This window comes from Sinocyclocheilus rhinocerous, unplaced genomic scaffold (genome assembly GCF_001515625.1).
Source record: "Sinocyclocheilus rhinocerous isolate Xijiao unplaced genomic scaffold, SAMN03320098_v1.1 scaffold861, whole genome shotgun sequence".
Lineage (NCBI taxonomy): Eukaryota > Metazoa > Chordata > Actinopteri > Cypriniformes > Cyprinidae > Sinocyclocheilus > Sinocyclocheilus rhinocerous.
In genome coordinates, this window is record NW_015640043.1 from 158,183 (window position 1) to 177,558 (window position 19,376).

Here is a 19,376-nt window from a genome sequence, read left to right on the forward strand (position 1 = left end):
TATCCCTCGATAACAACCGGTAAAAGCTAATAACACAGGCTCATCCGGGTAACAGCAGTCAGCGCTGTACTATTGCTTGAACTATTTTTTCTTGGTGGAAGCTTTGCGTTTGTTTAGCTAATAAAATATTAAAACTCGATTCAAAATGGTGTTCAATTATTTAATTATGTCATTCTGGTATCGCGGACTCGCTCTAGTTTCATACAAACGCAGCTGCTGCGATTTTGCTACGATTGTTTTGTACGCTGTAATGGATTATAAGAGAACTAACAAACTGGTAAGGTTTTAAAACATTTTCGTCTTAATTCTTTTATTGCCTTAATTATTTTTGTGATGAAATGTTGTGTAATAAGTGGTTTGACTGCACCGTTTCCCTTAAATGTCCGTCTAGTTTGAATTTGCCGCTTGCTCGCAACTGCTGTCTTCACGGAAGCTTTGCGTTCAAATATTTCAACTCAAATCAATATTTCGCGTCTAATTATTTACTTATGTGGCAAGTAGCCGTGTAATAAACGGGATAATGTACATCCAGCCGGTTGTTATCTCAGAATAAACCCCTTCAGTCTGATACAAAATCACCCTCTCCGGGTTTATTCTGAGATAACAACCAGTTGGATGTACATTATCCCTTACGTAAACCATTGCTTCATGGGGGCTTATTGCGTTTATAAAACGGTTATTCCATATATGTAATTAGGTTTCACAAAATAAAACAGAGCAAATAAAGTGTAATGATATTAATTTGTAATGATAGGTTGCAACAAATGTTTGTAGAGTAATTTACAACAGCTTCGAACGCGGCTCAACCAATCAGAATCAAGGACTGGAACTATCTGTTTTATAATTATATTTATATATTACACAGCCCTGCATTTTGAAAAAAAAAAAAAAAGCATTCTGCAAAAAAGGTATATTAATATTACTTAATTTGTTGATTTTGAGTTGAAACTTTTGTTTTAATGAGAAAAAGAAGTACAAAATGTATCATTTAACTTTAATCTGCAAAGGAGTGGAAAACTTTATTAAAATATTCTAAAGTGAATGACTTTACAAAATAAGCAAAATAAGCTTTTTTCACAAAATCTGTTATTTTCTGGCGCTGTTTGAATGTATTAAAATACTCACAGATGTAGCAGAAAATGTCTGGTTTAAATTATTAAATGGTTTAACAAACTTAGATATTACATCTATTTCTGTTGTAATGTGTTCTGAACACCAGTAAAAGCAGTCAAAATAAAGATCGGGAAAGAGAAACACAGAGCAAGCGAGCGACATAAAGACAGCAGTGAAAGAGAGAGAGACAGATAAAAGCGAGGTAGGCATGGAGTCAAAGTGTCTATGTCTCGCATCGCCTTTCTTTCGTCCCCATATTGCTGAGATGTCGAAGTTTGTGTGTGACTGTGTATGTGTCATCTGTCCCCCATCGGGAGGCTGAGACGTGAGTCTGGGTTTGGCTGCGCCACTGAAGCTCAGATGAAAGGCACTCACTGCTCCCTCTGCTCTTTTCTCTCACAGGGCTCCAGGAACCTGATGTCATTTGGAAGCACTTTGATTTAAAGCCTCTGTTCGAGCCTGTGAAGGAGCGTTTTGTTCTGCTGCTGGTATGTAGAGAGCTCCACGCTGCAGTGGACACAACTCTGGACCTGGAGAAAATGAGTTTGGGAAATGGGACTCACACTTGTACACACCGGCCCTGTTGCATTCTGGTCCACACAATGACAGTTAATCTTCATAAAGTGTGAATGGTAACCATGGGTCTGCAAACTGACAATGGCCCTCCGGGATTTCCAATGCTGATGCTGCATCAAAAACTCTGAAAGCATGGGTACTGGATTAGCACCCAAGCAATTTCCAAATTATTGCTGGAGACCGCAATGGTGGTTTGTGGAAAAACCACGGTCCGTGGTGGCGGAAAGCTTAACAACTGCGTCCAAAACATATCAGGCATTGTGGCCTTTGAAGAGCTCGGTACAACCCCCTATACAGAGCTTCTTAATCAGCAACTTTCCCAGCATTCAACCTCACTTTGGCTCAGTGACAAAACACTGTTGCCCTTCATATCTAACTTGCCATTACGCAAGTTACTCCATTAACATGCAGACTGACTCTAGTAGGTGCCATGAGAGTAAAAGGGGCAGGTCAACACATCGTTTTTGGTGCTTACAGTTTGGTGTATCATTGGTCAATACTCCCATCTGTATTGTTGAAAAATTTGGCACACAGTGGGGTTGGTGTATGATAAATGATTATAAATTGAGCTTTTTTTCTTAGTGATTATTTTATTAAAATTAGGACCTACAATTCCTATAGATTCCATACAAAGATCTCAAACTTCTAATCAAACATATTGTGATGCAGCTCTACTATCTAGTGCTGCAATATGGCACATGATCAGATATATTTTGTATCATTTTATTATTTCCTACAGTTGAAACATCAAAGCTGAATAAAGTAATCCAATAAAATATGATGTTTCTGCGGTCATCGTTGATTTTGATTTACAACGATCATTTAGCAAAACTACTAACCTAAATCTGCCTCAGAGTAAAATATCAAAAAGTTAATTGTGAGATATTTTAAAATATGAAATAATGTGCCAATGTGATTGCAAATATGAGATTTGATAAGTCACAATTGTAAGACATGAAGTGACGTGAAACTGTATAGTCACATTTTTAGAAATAGTTGCAAATATGAGATATAAAGTCACAAATGTGAGATAAAGTTGCAATTGTGAGATATGAAGTCGCAGTAGTGACATATGAAGTTGCATTTGTGAGATATAAATTTGCAAATGTGAGATATGAAGTTGCAGTTGTGAAATATTAAGTCGCAAATGTGAGATATGAAATCACAGTTGTGAACTATAAAGTCACAAATATGAACAATAAAGTCGTAAATGTGAGATATGAAGTCACAGTTGTGAACTATAAAGTCACAAATATGAACAATAAAGTCACAAATGTGAGATATGAAGTCACAGTTGTGAACTATAAAGTCGCAAATGTGAACTATAAAGTCACAAATATGAACAATAAAGTCACAAATGTGAGATGAAGTCGCAGTTTTGAGATATAAAGTCACAATTTGAGATATAAGGTTGCAATTGTTAAATATAAAGTCACAACTGTGAAATATAAAGTCGCAAATGTGAGATATGAAGTCAAAATTGTGAGCTGCAAAGATGCAATTGTTAGACATAAAGTCACAAATGTGAGATGAAGTCGCAATTGAGATATTAAGTCTTTTTATTCTTTAATATGTAATTTTAAATATGTAATTTTTTTTAATTTTATTGTTTTATTTAACTCTTTTAAAAAAATTTTTTTTTACTTTTTCTGATGCAAGAACTTTCCTAGTACCCTTTCAAAAATATTTTTAATTCCATGATTAAGATGCTTTACGCGCTACGCCGCGTATAACACAGCAGTGAAAACAAATCTTGGCCTATATCCCAGCTTTTACATATTCTGTCATAAATGACTGCTAAATACTCAATAAATGTCAGATTTATTAATAATGCATTCATTTTGTTATACTTGCATGTTAAATGTAAAAAAGAGACCGTTGATAATCAATAATGATGGGTCAAAATGTAAAAAAGTCATTACAACCAGTCACACTGATCTCTTATGCTTCCAATGCATGCACTGAACTGTGTAGAACTGCACAAAGTTCAGCAAAGGCAATAATTCTTTGAACGATCTGTTAGCTTTCAGGGATGTTTGCAGTCTTGTCACTATGGAGCACTAAACTCTCGGGAATGTGGAATCCTGTTTTCTTGGGAACATTAAGGCATGTTTAGACTTATTCATATTTGGCCAACAGCAATTTACTGGACACCTCATAGTGCAGAAAATATTTTCATTCTGAATGAATGTAAACACAATACCAACACTCCTTATTTGTGTGGTGTAATCTCAATTTTAAAGTCTGTACTCATGCTTTTAGATGTATTATTTATGAAAAGAACTGAATTTATTTAGTGTCTTAGCTAAAATTTTATTTATTATTATTATTATTCATATTTTTGCATTTGTCTTTTCTAGTATCTTAAATGCATCAAAATACATCAAAATAATTTTAAGAGTAGAACCTAGAAACACTGTTAATTAAAAGGTCATTTAAGGACATCAGGACGTTTGCTCATTTGTTTGTTTCTTATTCATTTATTTATTCTTTTAATTTTTACTGGATGAGATTATAAATTTTATAAGAAGTATTATATACACAAATAATTATACAACCATAAATACAAAACAATGGCTGCTCCATGGATGTAAATGCAGATTTAGTGGTCCCCCTTATAACATGCAGTTTTACAACTGAAGAACAGACTGCATAAATTAAAGATAATCCTTGGTAAATTATGTTAATGTATTCGCATGGTCTCTGCATGCGTAACATGGGTAGTATATTACTAGTTTTGGGACACTATTGTTTGTATCAAGTTGAACCGTAAACAACATATGCCCCTTTACATGAATGTGAGTCTCCAAAAGATGCACAATATTGAAAATAAAAGCACTTCCATATACTATGCAGTCATTGAAGATGCTTCTGAAAGTTACATTATCTGCTCTTTCTCCACCGTTTTTTTGTGTGATGCTGATCTTGGTTTGTTTGATCAGAGTCTGTTTAAACAGTCTGAGCTCATTGTGGCTAATGAGTTGTGCTTCTTATTAAATTTAGCCAAGTTTTCCTCAACAGCCTTCAGAGATAACCTGCTTGAGTGTTTGGCCTGCTGTTACAAGCCATGCTGACTTTGATGAACATACTGGAAATAGCATATTTAATAGCCAAAAATAAAAATAAAAAATTGCTATATTCACCATCAGAATTGCAAGATATAAACTGAGAATTCTGACTTTTTTTCTAAACGTGCAATTCCAAGTTTACATCTCACAATTCTCTTTTTTTCTTAGAATTGCGTTTTCCGTGGTGGAAACTGACTTCCATATAAAACTGAGCCATCATCTTTGGTAAATGACAAATTTTGATGAGTAATAAACATTTCTTATACAACAGAAAATAATAATCAGTCTCATTACAAACATTCTGTACTTTTTACTCACCCTAACTAGCCTAGTTTCTGCTAATAGAGAGAACAGCCAGGCACAAGAACAGTTTCTTCCCACAGGCTATATTCAGCCTGAACAATTAATCTTTCATAATTATACATCGTCCATTTATATTAAACTGCACACTTTGTAAATAACATATCTGCACACTAATAAACATATCTGTACATTTATCTAAACAATTACATTTTTTTCCTATACTTCTATTTCTGTATATAGTACATTTAATTTTTTAATTTTTTTAATTTTTTATTATATTAGTGTTATATTACATCCCTACTGTGTTATTCCTATGTATGTCTGCACTATCATGTATGTCTGCACTATGTTTGTACTTTCTTCTACACTGGAAGCTCCTGTCGTCAAGTCAAATTCCTTGTGTGTGTAAACATACTTGGTAATAAAGCTCTTCTGATTCTGATTCTGAACTTGACTCACTCTTTGCTTTTGAATCAAATGTTCCAAACTAACCCTGTTCATACAAATGAGTCGAGGAACATGCTGATCCCTAAGGAGTAGATAATATATCTCATTCAAGCAGTTACACCCCTCTTTCTCAAAACCAAATATGTACCAGACCTTTTGAAATCTGATAATCGCGCTTCCCGTAATCTCCTTGCATTGGAAAGTATCTTAAATGCTGTGCAAAAGCATTTCTTTGAGGATTGTTTTCAAACCAAGACAAGAATGCGAACATCCCCAGGGGTGCACATGCATAAAAGGGTGCAAATATGCATATAACATCTTGTTTTCAGGGTCACTGATGATGCATTAGTTACTCTTTTGCTTAACCAATATTCATTCCCTCAAGTTAAGAAGGCACTGATATTGGCGTGGATATTGGCAAACACCTTGTTCTTTTGTGGTTGTTGCTTTATGCTGTTATTATTTCACAAAATGAATCGTATTTATGCATGAGGGCTAGTTATTTCCTAAATCATCATTTAAAAGGAAAAAATGAAACAAACAATACAACACAACAACACACACATGTTGGGTTTCCATGTTTTATGGGGACATAAAATCAGACAATGGCCATAGGCGTAATGGTTTTTAAACTGTACAAACTGTATTTTCTAAAACTTCATTCTGTATGATTTATAAGCTGTTTTCCTCATGGGGACCAAAAAATAATAAAAAAATAAAAGTCACCACAAGGTCAACATTTACTGGTATTACTATTCCTGTTAAACAGTTTTTATAGTTCATATTAGTGAATAAAAATATAATTTAAAGCAGTGTGATTTGTATGATAGCCTATAGCCTAATTTATCATGGTACTACATGATAAAAAAAAAAAAAAATCGGAAATATCACCATTTTTAAATTAACAGATACTAGGAAATTGGAAATTTCAATTCTATATTGGCCAGTGAACTAAAAATGGTCTCGTATTTCATTTCAGATATCTGTCACCTTACTCCACTTGTCTGTGCCCACTGCGTTTAAAATCAGATGTGCGGATTGCGGAGTGAGAGCGGAGCAGGGAGCGCAGTTTTTTGAAAGTCGAAGCGCTCCAGGAGTGGAAATGGAAAACCCGGAGTGGAGCTGGAGCGGAGTGATTACGGAACGCTTTGAGCAGGTAGGGAAAACCTGTCTCTCCGCTCCGCTCCAGACTGAAAGCTTCCAGACCAGTGAACCTTCATTTGGAACAAATTTCATCGATAGAGAAGAAATATACGAACTAGCTGGCCAAGTTTTGCCTGAAATGTAAGTCACTCAACTTTAATAGCTTATTTATTGAGTTGTAATAGCACACGCGTAATCACAGCTTAACTGATATTCAGTATAGGCAGCCAAATGTATGGTATCTTATATTAAAGGCATGATTATGTTATGTTATGAAACTGTGGTTACAATTATCTATGAAAACAATACAGCCTAATGCATTACAGTGTGTATTGTAATGCAGTAAGAATTTATCGTAAGATTAATAATAATAATTATTATTAAATGCATAATTAAGTGCTGCCATTTTTAACATCCACATGGTTATAATGCATTATAGTCTGTGGTTAGAATTATTTATGAAAAGACTATTTATATATTGTACATTAATGCGTTATATATACAGTCTCCATAGAAAGTATTACCAAACTTTTTTGTGCGTGTGGTGGTCTGTGGGCGGCGCGCGCACTTCCAGCCGAACTCACGGTGCGCGAAGCGATGCGCTTCATCCGGACGCGCGCACATCCATGCAGCGGAGAGCGGAGTGGATCTGACCGCTGAAGGGGGTATCTCCTCCCGTTACCCAACCAATGTGATACCCTCCGGCTCTTCGGGAGAGGTGTTCCTCTGTCGTCTCGATTGTCTTCACCTGGTTTACTCTTAACAGCAATATTTCTTCACATTCAGAGAATAATGGAAGCGCTCGCGACGAGATGCGCACTGTTTCTTGCGCAGATCGCACTCTTCAGTAATACTGGTATGTAAAGCAGGAATCTCTAGTTTACTTTATCTGTTTTTAATAAATCCGTCAATATTGGGCTGATAAATGAGTGTAGTGTATATAATGCTGAACAGATGCGGGAAGTGCTGGATGTCATAGTTTGCACACCAAGCTTATTTTTATTGAACTTGGGGTTCAAACTTAAACATGATTTATTTCTAACTAAACATGATCTATGCCCAAAATTTTTAGTCGTTCTTTCATAATGAGTCATATCATGGCAATTCAAATATTTTCTTTTTGTCTGCTGTGTCTGCTGTATTGTATTGCAAGTCAATACTGAACAAGAGAACATGGAACATTATTTGAACAGAGAGTCTGTCTGAGCATATGCTTTATATACAGCCTTTAAATTCATAATCATAAGTTCAATTAATGTTTTTTTCTGCACTGTAAAATATTTCAACCCATTAAAATGGGAAACTGGAGTTTAATTGCTGCTTTATATTTTTGTGCTGCCAAAGTCACAACACTGCTAAGTTCATGCACAGTTTCTATCTCTTTAAATGTAATTACTGATGAACAAAATCAAGTTTAAACTGAAAAATCAATAAAATTAAATTGAAATAACAGGAAGAATTGCTAAAAAAAAAAAGTTAGATGGAAACAAAAACAGTGTGTTAATATAATGATTTAAATATTTAAGTGAGGTCTTACTTTACCAAGTAAATGGAAGTTACATAGGAAAATTAATAATAAAACATTAACATTAAAAACAATTTTTGCAGTCTGAGTTTCATTATCATGTTGGCAGCTTTTTATTTATTTGTTTACATATCACACAAGGAAAGATTTGTGTGGCTGAGGTAATTCTGGTTCAGCATACTAGTGTATGAGCAACTGAGAAAGACAAGATATTAAAGGGGTCATATGATGCGATTTCAATTTGTCCTTTCTCTTTGGAGTGTTACAAGCTCTTGGTGCATAAAGAAGATCTGTAAAGTTGCAAAGACTAAAGTCTAAAATCCAAAGAGATATTCTTTATGTCACTGATTATTCAAACGCGAGTTTTGGGCAGTGTACACGGCATCAACAGTATGTGAGGGGCGTAACATTTCCGTCTCATGCTTGAGGTATTCGGCCAATCACAACGCACTGGATAGCTGGCCAATCAGAGCACACCTCGCTTTTCAGAATGATGAGCTTTGTAAAAATCGACGCGTTTCAGAAAGGCGGGGCATAGAGGAGAAACAATAATGTACAGTATGTGGAAAATAATGTGTTTTTTTTACTTTAAACCGCATAAACACATTTCATTACACCAAATACACAAAATAATGTTCTTTTTAGCAGCATCATATGACCCCTTTAAACCCTTAAAAGATATTTTGTATGCTTATAAGGGAGGGGCTTACATTCTAGAATCTGGATTATGACTCAGGTTTCTGTCAATTCTTTTGCTGAAGTATTATACAGTATATATTAATATGTATGTAGTGCACTGTACAATGTGAAATGTGCAGTTGTTGTCTCAAGTGCACTCAGCAATTTTTGCAATTTAAGGATTTGCACATAAAGTTATGAATACTTGTGAATACTTAGAAATACTTTTAAGTGATGTTCAGTCACATTAGCTCACAGGAATCATATCAGTCTTCTAGAAAAAAGCTGTTTTATTCTACCTGGAAATGGGAAATGGTTCCCATTTATGGGCGCTGCCATGTTGAGATCACATGACCAACAGTGGTATGCAATTGGCTGAGTTACTACTTCTAATAATAATCAATGCAGCTAGCACCAGAAGCAGGTGAAAATGTGTTGAGATTGAATCCAAGAATGTCTACTATAAGGATGAAAATAAATGAAGAATAAGAGAAGATAAGCAGCTTCAATGCAAAACAGCAGCAGTTAGTAAACTTCATTCATCCAGACCAATAGGTGTCAGTATAGTCTAAAACCAATGACAATACTGGGACCAATAAGAGCACGAAAAACTTATTGAGTTCACTTCTAAGTTCTAAGTTGGTATTTCTACCTTATCTTACATTTAAAACGACTTGTTAGTCTAAACTGTTAAAAAAAATTAGAGGAAAAAAAAGCATAAGCCTGTAGGAAAAATGTGGCTATTGACGTTTTTTTTTTTTTAAGTGTCTACTATTTTAATTTGTTATATAGTGCAAGTACCCAGTGTGAATAAAGTGTAGCTTGGCTCAAAGTTAACATATGCCACCATTGTGCCCAGTTCAGTAGAAAGTGACAAATGCTTATACAAACTCAGACTTCAATCCTAGGCTCATTATTTTGTCTGCTATCTGTTATGAAGTGCCAAGGAGCGACTGATATGCCAGGATTAATCTTTTGGATGCCGTCTGAGACAAAGCCTCTAAAAGCTGACCAAAGCCATTTTACTAGGACTTGGAAAAGCCCTTTTGTAAGTCAGCTAGTGAACCGGGATAGCAAGTCGGTACCTGCTAAAAAAAAAACCGCTCAGCTGCTCCTTCAACCCTTACTACTTTTCTTCTTTTCTGTTCAGTGTTCTAAATGATGCAGTGATGAAATGTGTGGCACAAAAGAAGGGCTGAATCTTAGGACGCGAGCTAGTGAATGAAATCTCTCTCTCTCACCATCTGTCTTCCCAAGTGTTGTACTATAGCTAACAAGTTTTTTCCCCTTCTACACTTTTTTGGCACAGCTCTGTTTTTCCTCTGAGAAAGTCCCTGTGTTGTTTGTCGGATCTTGGGTTTGTGACAGATGGTATTGCGAACTGTAAAGCTGTCAGTCTGGGGTTCATGCGGCCCCTCCCCTGCCACATGCCTCATGTGTGTCCACCTGTGAGGGACGTGTGGCAGTGTGTGTCTCTACATGCTCCAATTAGTTGTGTGTCCAAGCAGAACAACCACTTCAGGCTTAAAGGTGAAGTGTGCCATTTTTCAATGTTAAAATACATCCATATCTCCCAGAGTGAAACAGGATATGTAATGGGCAAAAGAACTTTGTTTGATTCATCAGGATTGGATTGAATTGTGAAAGGTGGGTGTTACAGACTGAATGCAAGTTTGCTAAAATGGTAACTAAATAGCTGTTTGACTACATTATCAAATAGCTTATGTGGCCTCAGTGATGTCAGCAGAAAAGCAAATTTGATTTGCTCATCTGTTTTTGCGCCATTTCTGACAGATTGTGAGTCTGTGCATTATTAAAGGGGATTTTTCAGTGACTTTTTCAGCAGGTTACATCATCAAACCAGTATGTGGCGACAATTTTAAGAGTGAGTCACTGAACCGTTTGCTCAAATGATTTGTTTAAAAACACCGATTTATTCTGAAAACAAAACATGATTGATGAGTGAGCCACAAAATTATTCACTCAACCGTTTCATTTGAAAAACACTGAATCCTTCATGAAAGAAATAAGTGACTCAGAATCATTCACTTAACTAATTCATTCAAAAATACTGATTCGTTCAGGAGTGAAACAAATGGCTCTCTTCATGTGTGAGTCACCAAATCATTCACCCATCCAATTTGTTCAAAAACAATGAATCATTCAGAAATTAAATGAGTGAATCGATTTATTAGTGAGTCATAAAATCATTAATTCAGCTGATTCATTTAAAAACACTGATTCGCTCAGGAAAGAAAAAAGTGACTGTCTTCATGAGTGAGTCACTATATCGTTCACTCAACTGAGTCATTCAAAACATTGATTCATTGAGGAAATGAAACAAATGAAAGTGAAAGTGACTGACTGAATTTAGAATAGCATTACCATACTATACCATACCATATTGCTAACTACCATACCATACTATTGTACATTTTTTTTTATCTCATATGTTTATTTGGTGTAAATAGTGTGGTATGTTATTCTGAATTCAACAACTGTTTTTATAATAGAGTCAGTGTATCATATAGTCAAAGAATTCATTCATGATCATTGATTTATTCAACAGACATCGAATCATTTACCCATTTATTCAAAACACTAATTCATTCAATAACTTACATAATTTGTAATATAATTCAGCCACTGTTTTTATGAATGAGTCATTGAATTAATCAGTCAACCTGTTTGTTCAAGAACAGTTTTATTATGGAATAAAGCAAGCAACTTTCTTTTTGAGTGATTCATTAAATCATTTACCAATTTGTTCAACAACAAAAAAAGATTCATTCATCAACTTCATTTGGGACATTTTCATTAGTGGAGCAAAAAGAGACAGAATAACTAGCCATATTTTTTTTCTAAAATGTAAATCACTCACTATTAACTTCTTGATAGAACTGTATAAAAACATTATCTCATCTGCAGTCGTACTATTGGAATATTTCCTTAACTGATGTAATCTCTGTGTTTGCTTAGTGTTAAAGTGTCTGTTTGTGACCAGCACTTTTTTGTCTCTGTTGTTCTTTCTTTTTTGCTCTTTGGTGGGGGCAACTGGGGCAGCTTGGCATCCAGACTCCCTGTCAGAATCTGCTTGTGAAAACGGGAGCAGATTTCCCCTCAACGGCAACGGGGGCATTTGATGAACAGATTATTCGGCATTAGGCTCAAGCACATTCACTCAGGCATGCGGAGGGGACGCACTGAGCCTCCGAGTCCTGTCTTTTCTCTCCTTCCCAAGACAGTGGAGGGGCCGAGCCTGAATGGACCGGGGCGGTGGATGGGATGGTGGCGAGGGGGGCTTCAGTGGTGAGCCAAATCTCTGCACCATCCTGGCCATGGCCTTGGGCCAGTCCCGCTTAGTGAATTATGCTGTCAGCTGCTCGATTTGTTTGTGCCTGGCTGGCAAGAGGCGGCCGGTGCTCTTGGACATGCAACAACGTAGGGTGTCTGGACTGGAAGGGGGGTCTTATTGTATGTGGCATGTGAGTGTGACATTCAGGAGGGGCCCTGATTTGTCCCAGTGGTGGTGCTCCCATGTCACAAAGGATGGATGAGCGAGTTGGGGTACTTTTGTGTGTCTATGTGGGAGGGAGAGGAGAGAGAACTGAGAGTGTCAGAGGCTTTCCTCTTTGCGCTCTTTTATTGCAAACACCTATGTGGAGCACTGTTGTGTGTATTTATAAAGAGGTATATTTCACCCAAAAAATGAAAATTCATTTACTCATCCACATGTTTTTCCAAACCTGTATGTATTTCTTTCTTCTGTGGAATGCAAAAGAAGATATTTTGAAGAATGTTTAAACAGTTTTTGTACATATTAAGTGTTTTATTGTATAGACAAAAAAAAAATCTTCCTTTGTGTTCGAACCGATCAATTTGTTTTAGTGAATCCGATCCATTATCCTCAGTGAATCCCCATTATCTGATCCATTTTTTTTCTTTTGTGACTAACAATTCCCTCCAGAACACCTTATCATCATAAGACAAGACCCACTTACACTTCTCTTTTCTTCGTAAAATGTAAAACCAATTCAACTTACAGTCTTTTATATGCCATTTCATCTCTTCAGATTTTCCTTTATTTCTCCATCCTTTGAAAGTCTTTCGCTCTCTCTCTGTGTCCCTTGGGAATCTCAGCATCTTCATCTCAGTACGTGCAGATTGACAGGCTCTGCCGGGGCCCGAATGGCTCTCTGCTGGTTGGGTCAGTATCCCTGACTTGCCACTTAATTAATGACAGCAGACTAGGGTTTGCTGTCATGCTACTGAAAGAGCTGCTCCCGTCTACCACTGGAGAAAACAAGAGCAGGTCTGTTGAGTGCTAGCTTAAGATGCTTTGAGATGCCTTCCCGTTCTTTTCCAGGCTAGAGGTGTGTGGTCTAGATCTCTGCTTTCATTCAATGGACCTTGGAGAGGATGCTGAATACAAATCAAAGTAAAGTTTTGACACTATGCTATAGTTGCTTGGTCTCTGACACTGTGTGAGTATAAAGTCTGGGGTCACTGTGAGCACCCAAAAAGAGGACAATCAAAGCTGCTTGAGTTTTCTACTTAAATCACTTTTGTTCTTGAAGTAGTTTCAATTCCATTTGTATAGAATGGCTGCAGGTCGAAGATTAATAATAGATAGTATGTATATTGAACTACAAAAGGTTGAATTGTATACTGTCCTGAGGGGCATGAGTTACTCTATACCTTACATGCTATCTTCTGACAAGGAGGTGTGCCTTATCTATCTATCTATCTATCTATCTATCTATCCATCTATATATCTATCTATCAACACTAGCGGGCTAGTTTTGATAATATAAACAGGCTGTTCTGATCACACAAACACTGAAGGTCTCCTCTTCTACAAGCAGATGACACAGATCCACATCTGGGTAAGGAGGAGACAGCTGGTGGATGAGCTGTGGGTGGTTTGCTGATCTCCCCCAGATTGGACTCAAATGGGACAAAGACCAGGGCAAGAGCTTATCTCGCAATCAAGGCTCTTATAAGATTTACAAGTGTATTTGACAGTGATGAGTTACTTTCCTCTTATGATGTTCTCTGAGGGCTGCAATTCTAGATATTTTAAAAGGAATAATTTACTCAAAAATGAAAATGAGCATCATTTAGTTATTCCAAACTGGTTTGACTTTTTTCATCCATGAAAACGCATTTACCGAGCTAACAAAATATGTTCTAAGAAAGTTTGCTAATATTCCTGTTAAGTTATAAAAATGTTATTTCTGAATGTTTTCTGAACATTCAAAATGTCCAGTTTTTTTAAATGTGCACATTCCATTTTTTTTGTGCACATTCCATCCTTCAGGGAACATTCCATTTTATCATTTTGCAAACATTACGGGAACGTTACTTTTAATGTTGAAATCTGTTACTTTTAAATCTGAAATCTTAATGTTGAAATCTGTTACTTTTAGGCCCGGTTTCATAGACAGGGCTTAGCCCAAGCCAGGGTTAGGCCATAGTTCAATTAGGACATTTAAGTAATTTTTATAAACATGCCTTAGAAAAAAGCACTACTGGTGTGCATCTTAAAACAAAACAACGGCACTAACATGTTTTAAGATCAGTCGGTGCAAGTTTCTTTCAGTTGAAACAGCTCAGATTTACATTTTAGTCTAGGCTTAAGCCTTGTCTGTGAAACTGGGGGTTTATGTTTTCGTTGCTGATGTTTGAGAATATTATTAAAGACCAGTCAACTTTGAATGAACGTTCTATTAACGTTACTGCAAGAACTTGGGGAGAACCTTGCCAGAATGTTAGCTAGTGTTGTGAGAGTTTTCTTGAGAAGGTTAGTGACTATAAAAATAATATATTTATTTAGCATTAATATATTGTATGTGTAAAAAAAGGAATAAATAAAACAATTGAAAAAATATGCAAAATAACATTTTACAGCCAGTAATAAATATTTATAAATATATACTATTTACAAGAAATTTATATGTGCATTTTCAAAATTCACCCAGCATTGGGATGTGTGTCAAGTTAATAACTAGTCCAAACACTTAACAATCTTAATATACACAGTTTAACAATCTGCATACACATCCCATTAGTCAGACAATGACTCCATAGATGCCTATTCTCTTTGAGATTTTAAATGAAAATGTTTCAGTGTCACTCAAGGACACTGCAGCGGTTGACAGTACTCTGGATACTCTCTGAGTATTCCCCCATCTGAGAATCCATGCCCTTTTCAATTAGGATACCACTCCAAATAGTTATACTCGCATGGGTCCTCAAGGCCATCAAAGAAATAATAGGAGATCTTCAGAGTCTCTTAATTAGGGCTGATTCTCGTTAATCCAGTTCACCCCGCCTGCACCATATGTCCCAGGGAAAACCTCTGTTGCCCAATGCAGGTGAAAGAACAATTAGAAATCCCACCCCCCTTTCATTCAACCTCTAGTAATGCATTTTGAATATGTACTAGGTTGAGTGGGTAATCTCTGGTTTGAATAAGAGGAGGAGACACATCGGAGAGCCTCTCACACTTCTTGGAACTCCCATTGCTCCGGCCAATTAGCAAGATTCATTATATTAAACTGCTTTATCACTCGCCGTATAAGATACTCTCATACAGACTTCAAAGAGTATTTGGAGCTCTTTGCTTCACATTATGAAATATTCTGTAGCAGTGCTTCCCGACAGGTGGGTTGTGACCCAAAAATGGATTGCAGGTCTGTTCTGATGGTTTGCTGATGGCAACAATGCTTAAAAGAATATTCCAGGTAAAAAAAAAAAGATAAAAAATTAAGAAATATTTATGGAAATTTCCGGCATTGAGAAGTGTGACAAAAAGCTAAAATGTTTCTAGAGGTCCAAACTTTTATTCTCTTATTGATGTCTATTAATGAGAATTAATTTCCCTGTTCATGGTTTTGGCTCTTACTGAATGGTGGTGGGCCCTAGATTAAATTTATTTTTGTCTAGGCTGGCTTGTGCCAAATCAGAGACTCCTTATGTTCCTCATGAAGCCTCTGACCATGTGGAAATCTGGTTGAAAAGATTCGTCTCAGATGTACAGCGCTCTTACTTCACTGAGAGAATGGCTGTGTATACTGTGTGCATCTGTGTTGATCACTTCTCAGGATGTTGTTCTTGCTTAGATGTTTTTTTACTGGCATTTGCTTGACAGCTTCTCAGAAACACAACTTGAGTCAGTTAGCTTCCAATTAGCTTCCAATAACATTCAAGACATGAACAATTTAATCACTAAGTGCTTTAGTCATTGTCAATTGGATCCATTAGTCAATTGGATATATCACATTTTAAAATCATGGTTAAATGATGGTTATTCTTAAACAAAAATATTAAAAATATATTATGTGTATTGAATTATAATAATAATATATCTGTGGCCGTCCACAGTTACAGCATTATTTTTTCACTGATCAGTCACAAATCCAGTCTATGCCATCAAAGCCTTTGATAGAGATATTATATTACTAAGGACAAGAATAGTTTTAATACCCAAAAGTCACAAAATTTGCCACTAGCATTCAAGACAGAGATTTTAGTCTTCTCAAAATGTATATTTTTTTCTCATGTTGCGCAAAGGGTAATTAAAAAAAATTAGGTTGGAACCATGGCTTAGTAAACATTGAGCTGTGGTGCTCATATGGGAGATTTGAGTTTGCATCTGGACTGCATCTTTATCACTCCTATTTGATCTGGTTTCTCTTCACTTTGAATATCAATCCAAACAGCAAAAAAGAGGATATTTAGTTTGAAGATGTCTTCAGACATGACTTTTAGAGCGCAGCATCCTCATTTGCTTTCATTTTCATTCCAGTTTTGTTCTTGTTTTCTTTTTTGCTCTTAGGGTTTGTCTACGCATCTTTTTGGACTCTGTGAGTCCCTTTTGATGCCATCAAAGCTCTCTTTCTCTATAAACAGAAGGCTCAGATGGACCCCATATTTAAAACAAAGCCAATCTAACTGTAAATGTTTACTGCTGTTTCACATTTGAGGCAGAATTGAGTGGCACACTTCACTTTGCAATTGTTGACTCAGGACTCCGTTATAGTCACATCAAGAGTTTGAGCTCACTCAGTGAAGACAAACATTAGTAAACTCGTAACTTCAGGCAAGTCTTAGTGAAAGAAACTGGTCTGAAACTGTGTTCATGGTGGTGGGTGTGATTTGGCCCAAGGTCCATTTGTTTTCCCGGAGTAGTAACAAAAACGTTTCCTGCATGCTGATTGGCTAAAACAGCTCTTTGGCCAAGATAACCTGCTTGGACCAGGGTTGGTATAGTTTTCTTAAAGGGATAGTTCACCCAAAAATGAAGATTGTGTCATCATTTATTCACCCCCATATTGTATCAATCTTGTATGGAAAGGATACATTTTAAAGAATGAGCTGTGAATTTGACAGAATGCAACTAATTATTGAGTAATTTGAACCGGATCAGTCAGATTCATGAACAATTCAATCTGATTGGTTCACTGATTCATTAAAAAGATCCAACTCAAAAGATTGATTCATTCATTAATCACTTCATCTCTGATGATCACACTAAGGCAGATGACAAGATTTTTTATTATTTTTTTGTTTCATTTGATGAATTATGGATTTTTCCATATTTCATTCACTTAAAAATACCTAAATTTAAGATTTTTATATTTAAATAGCATATTTTTTTGAACAATAACGACTAGAGATTGATGAGCAGCTGAAGTCTCGTATCAAGCAAGATTGGACAAAAATTTGACATGCAAAACTTTAACAATTAGTATCCTCAATTCTCAAACGATTAAACATTGTAATTAAAAGGACAGTTGATGTGACAAAGTGTTAAACATGCCCCTGTCCCTACTTTTTTGGAGTGTTGCAGCAATCAAAATCAAAATTTGTTTATATTTATATTGTTTATATACAAAATACAATTAAGTTGCTCAGTGAAAACATTGGAAATCTTGTCTTTGTACTTTTGCCAATTAAATAAAGGTTAAAGAGAATTAACAAATCACAGATTCTTGATTTTTTTATTGCATTTTACAAAATGTCCCAACTTTTTTGGAATTGGGGTTGTATTTAAAGCACATTCAGTTTATTAGTACTATTACAGAAATTGTACCTGTTTCTTACCGGTTTCATTCATGTGTGACTGACAAATGTGCATTACATTAAGTTTATTAATTTGTTTATGCAATCCAAATGGGTGGAAATGTTATATGAATTTCAAATACATGAATCATAAATGTATGGTAACACTTTAGTATAGGGACCAATTATCACTATTAACTAGTTTCATAGCATATTATTAACATATTGGTTGCTTATTAGTAGCCTACTTATAAAGCACATATTCTGCATGACCATATTCTACATCTCTAATCCTATCTAACACCTAAACTTATCAACTACCTTACTAACTATTACTAATCAGAAAACTAGCAGTTTATTGAGGCAAAAGTCGTAGTTAATGGTTTGTTATTAGTGAGAATTGGACCACACAAAGTGTGACCAAATGTTTTTTTTTTTTTTTTTTGGTGTTGTTCTTAGCTTTTGACATTACTAAACATGGTGGCTAATGCAATGCCAGTTGACTACAGCATGATTAGAAATAAATCACACTTACAACCAATGTTGATTGTTTGATGAACCCGGTCGCCGTCAGTCTTATCGTGTAACACAGCAGGGTTGATGCTGGAAAGCACCGGAGCAAGATTACAGTGCAATTAACAGCACATGCTCTACTCACACACACTTCATCAGCATCACGTCTCACACTCAAACAGACATTCTGTGTATCCTACACGCACTCACACACCTATAAGCTTCATCTGATCACTCTGGCAACAAACCGTTTGCTCACTGTTTGCTTGCTGGCTGAATTATTGCTATCGATTTCCATTCAGCGTGCACAGTACAATACTCTTTTTAATATTTTATATTAGGAGTAATTATTACATGATTAGAAGTCTAAAAGGCCGCATGCTATTCCTAAATAGAAAAAAACTGGCCTTGTCTTGACACATTTTCTATGTTTTCTCACAGGAAGTTGAAGCAAAACTTATCGAGGAGAGTTTTATGCTAAAATAGCTATGAGCCTTTAGCATAATTTTAGCCTTTAGCCTTTAGTATAATTTCAGCCTTTAGCTGTCCCTCTTCATCAATGCATGATATAAATGTAGCATTATCGTGATAGCTTGTTTAGCAAACGAATAGCTTAGCATAGCGTCAACTGTTTGCTAAAATTTGCATTTCATTACAAAGCACTATGCTAAGCTGTTAGCTTGTTAAACAAAGGCTACCTGAAAACACAAATAAAGGTAGGATGACCATACGTGCCATTTTTCCCGAACGCGTCCTGGCCAGGATTTCTATATTGACTAAAATATCTAGGATTTGGCTTTGTTTGCGTGTGCAGACCGATCGGTGTATGACATCGGTTCCTTATGTTTTCGAAACGCTCTCGAGGTACTTTGAATCAAAGCAATATAGAAATCCTGGCCAGGACGCGTACGGGAAAAATGGCACGTATGGTCACCCTAGTAAAC

At 36.0% G+C, this 19,376-nt stretch overlaps 1 protein-coding gene across 1 annotated transcript in view; it reads left to right on the forward strand.

Moving 5' to 3' along the window:
- The first annotated feature begins 7,242 nt into the window (after window positions 1-7,242).
- LOC107752341 (receptor-type tyrosine-protein phosphatase zeta-like) overlaps window positions 7,243-19,376 on the forward strand; it is a 54,823-nt gene continuing 42,689 nt past the window's right edge. The window contains exon 1 of the mRNA XM_016568292.1: window positions 7,243-7,506. Within this exon, the coding sequence (XP_016423778.1) occupies window positions 7,443-7,506 (64 nt within the window). The 5' untranslated portion in view covers window positions 7,243-7,442. The remainder of the gene's footprint in view (window positions 7,507-19,376) is intronic.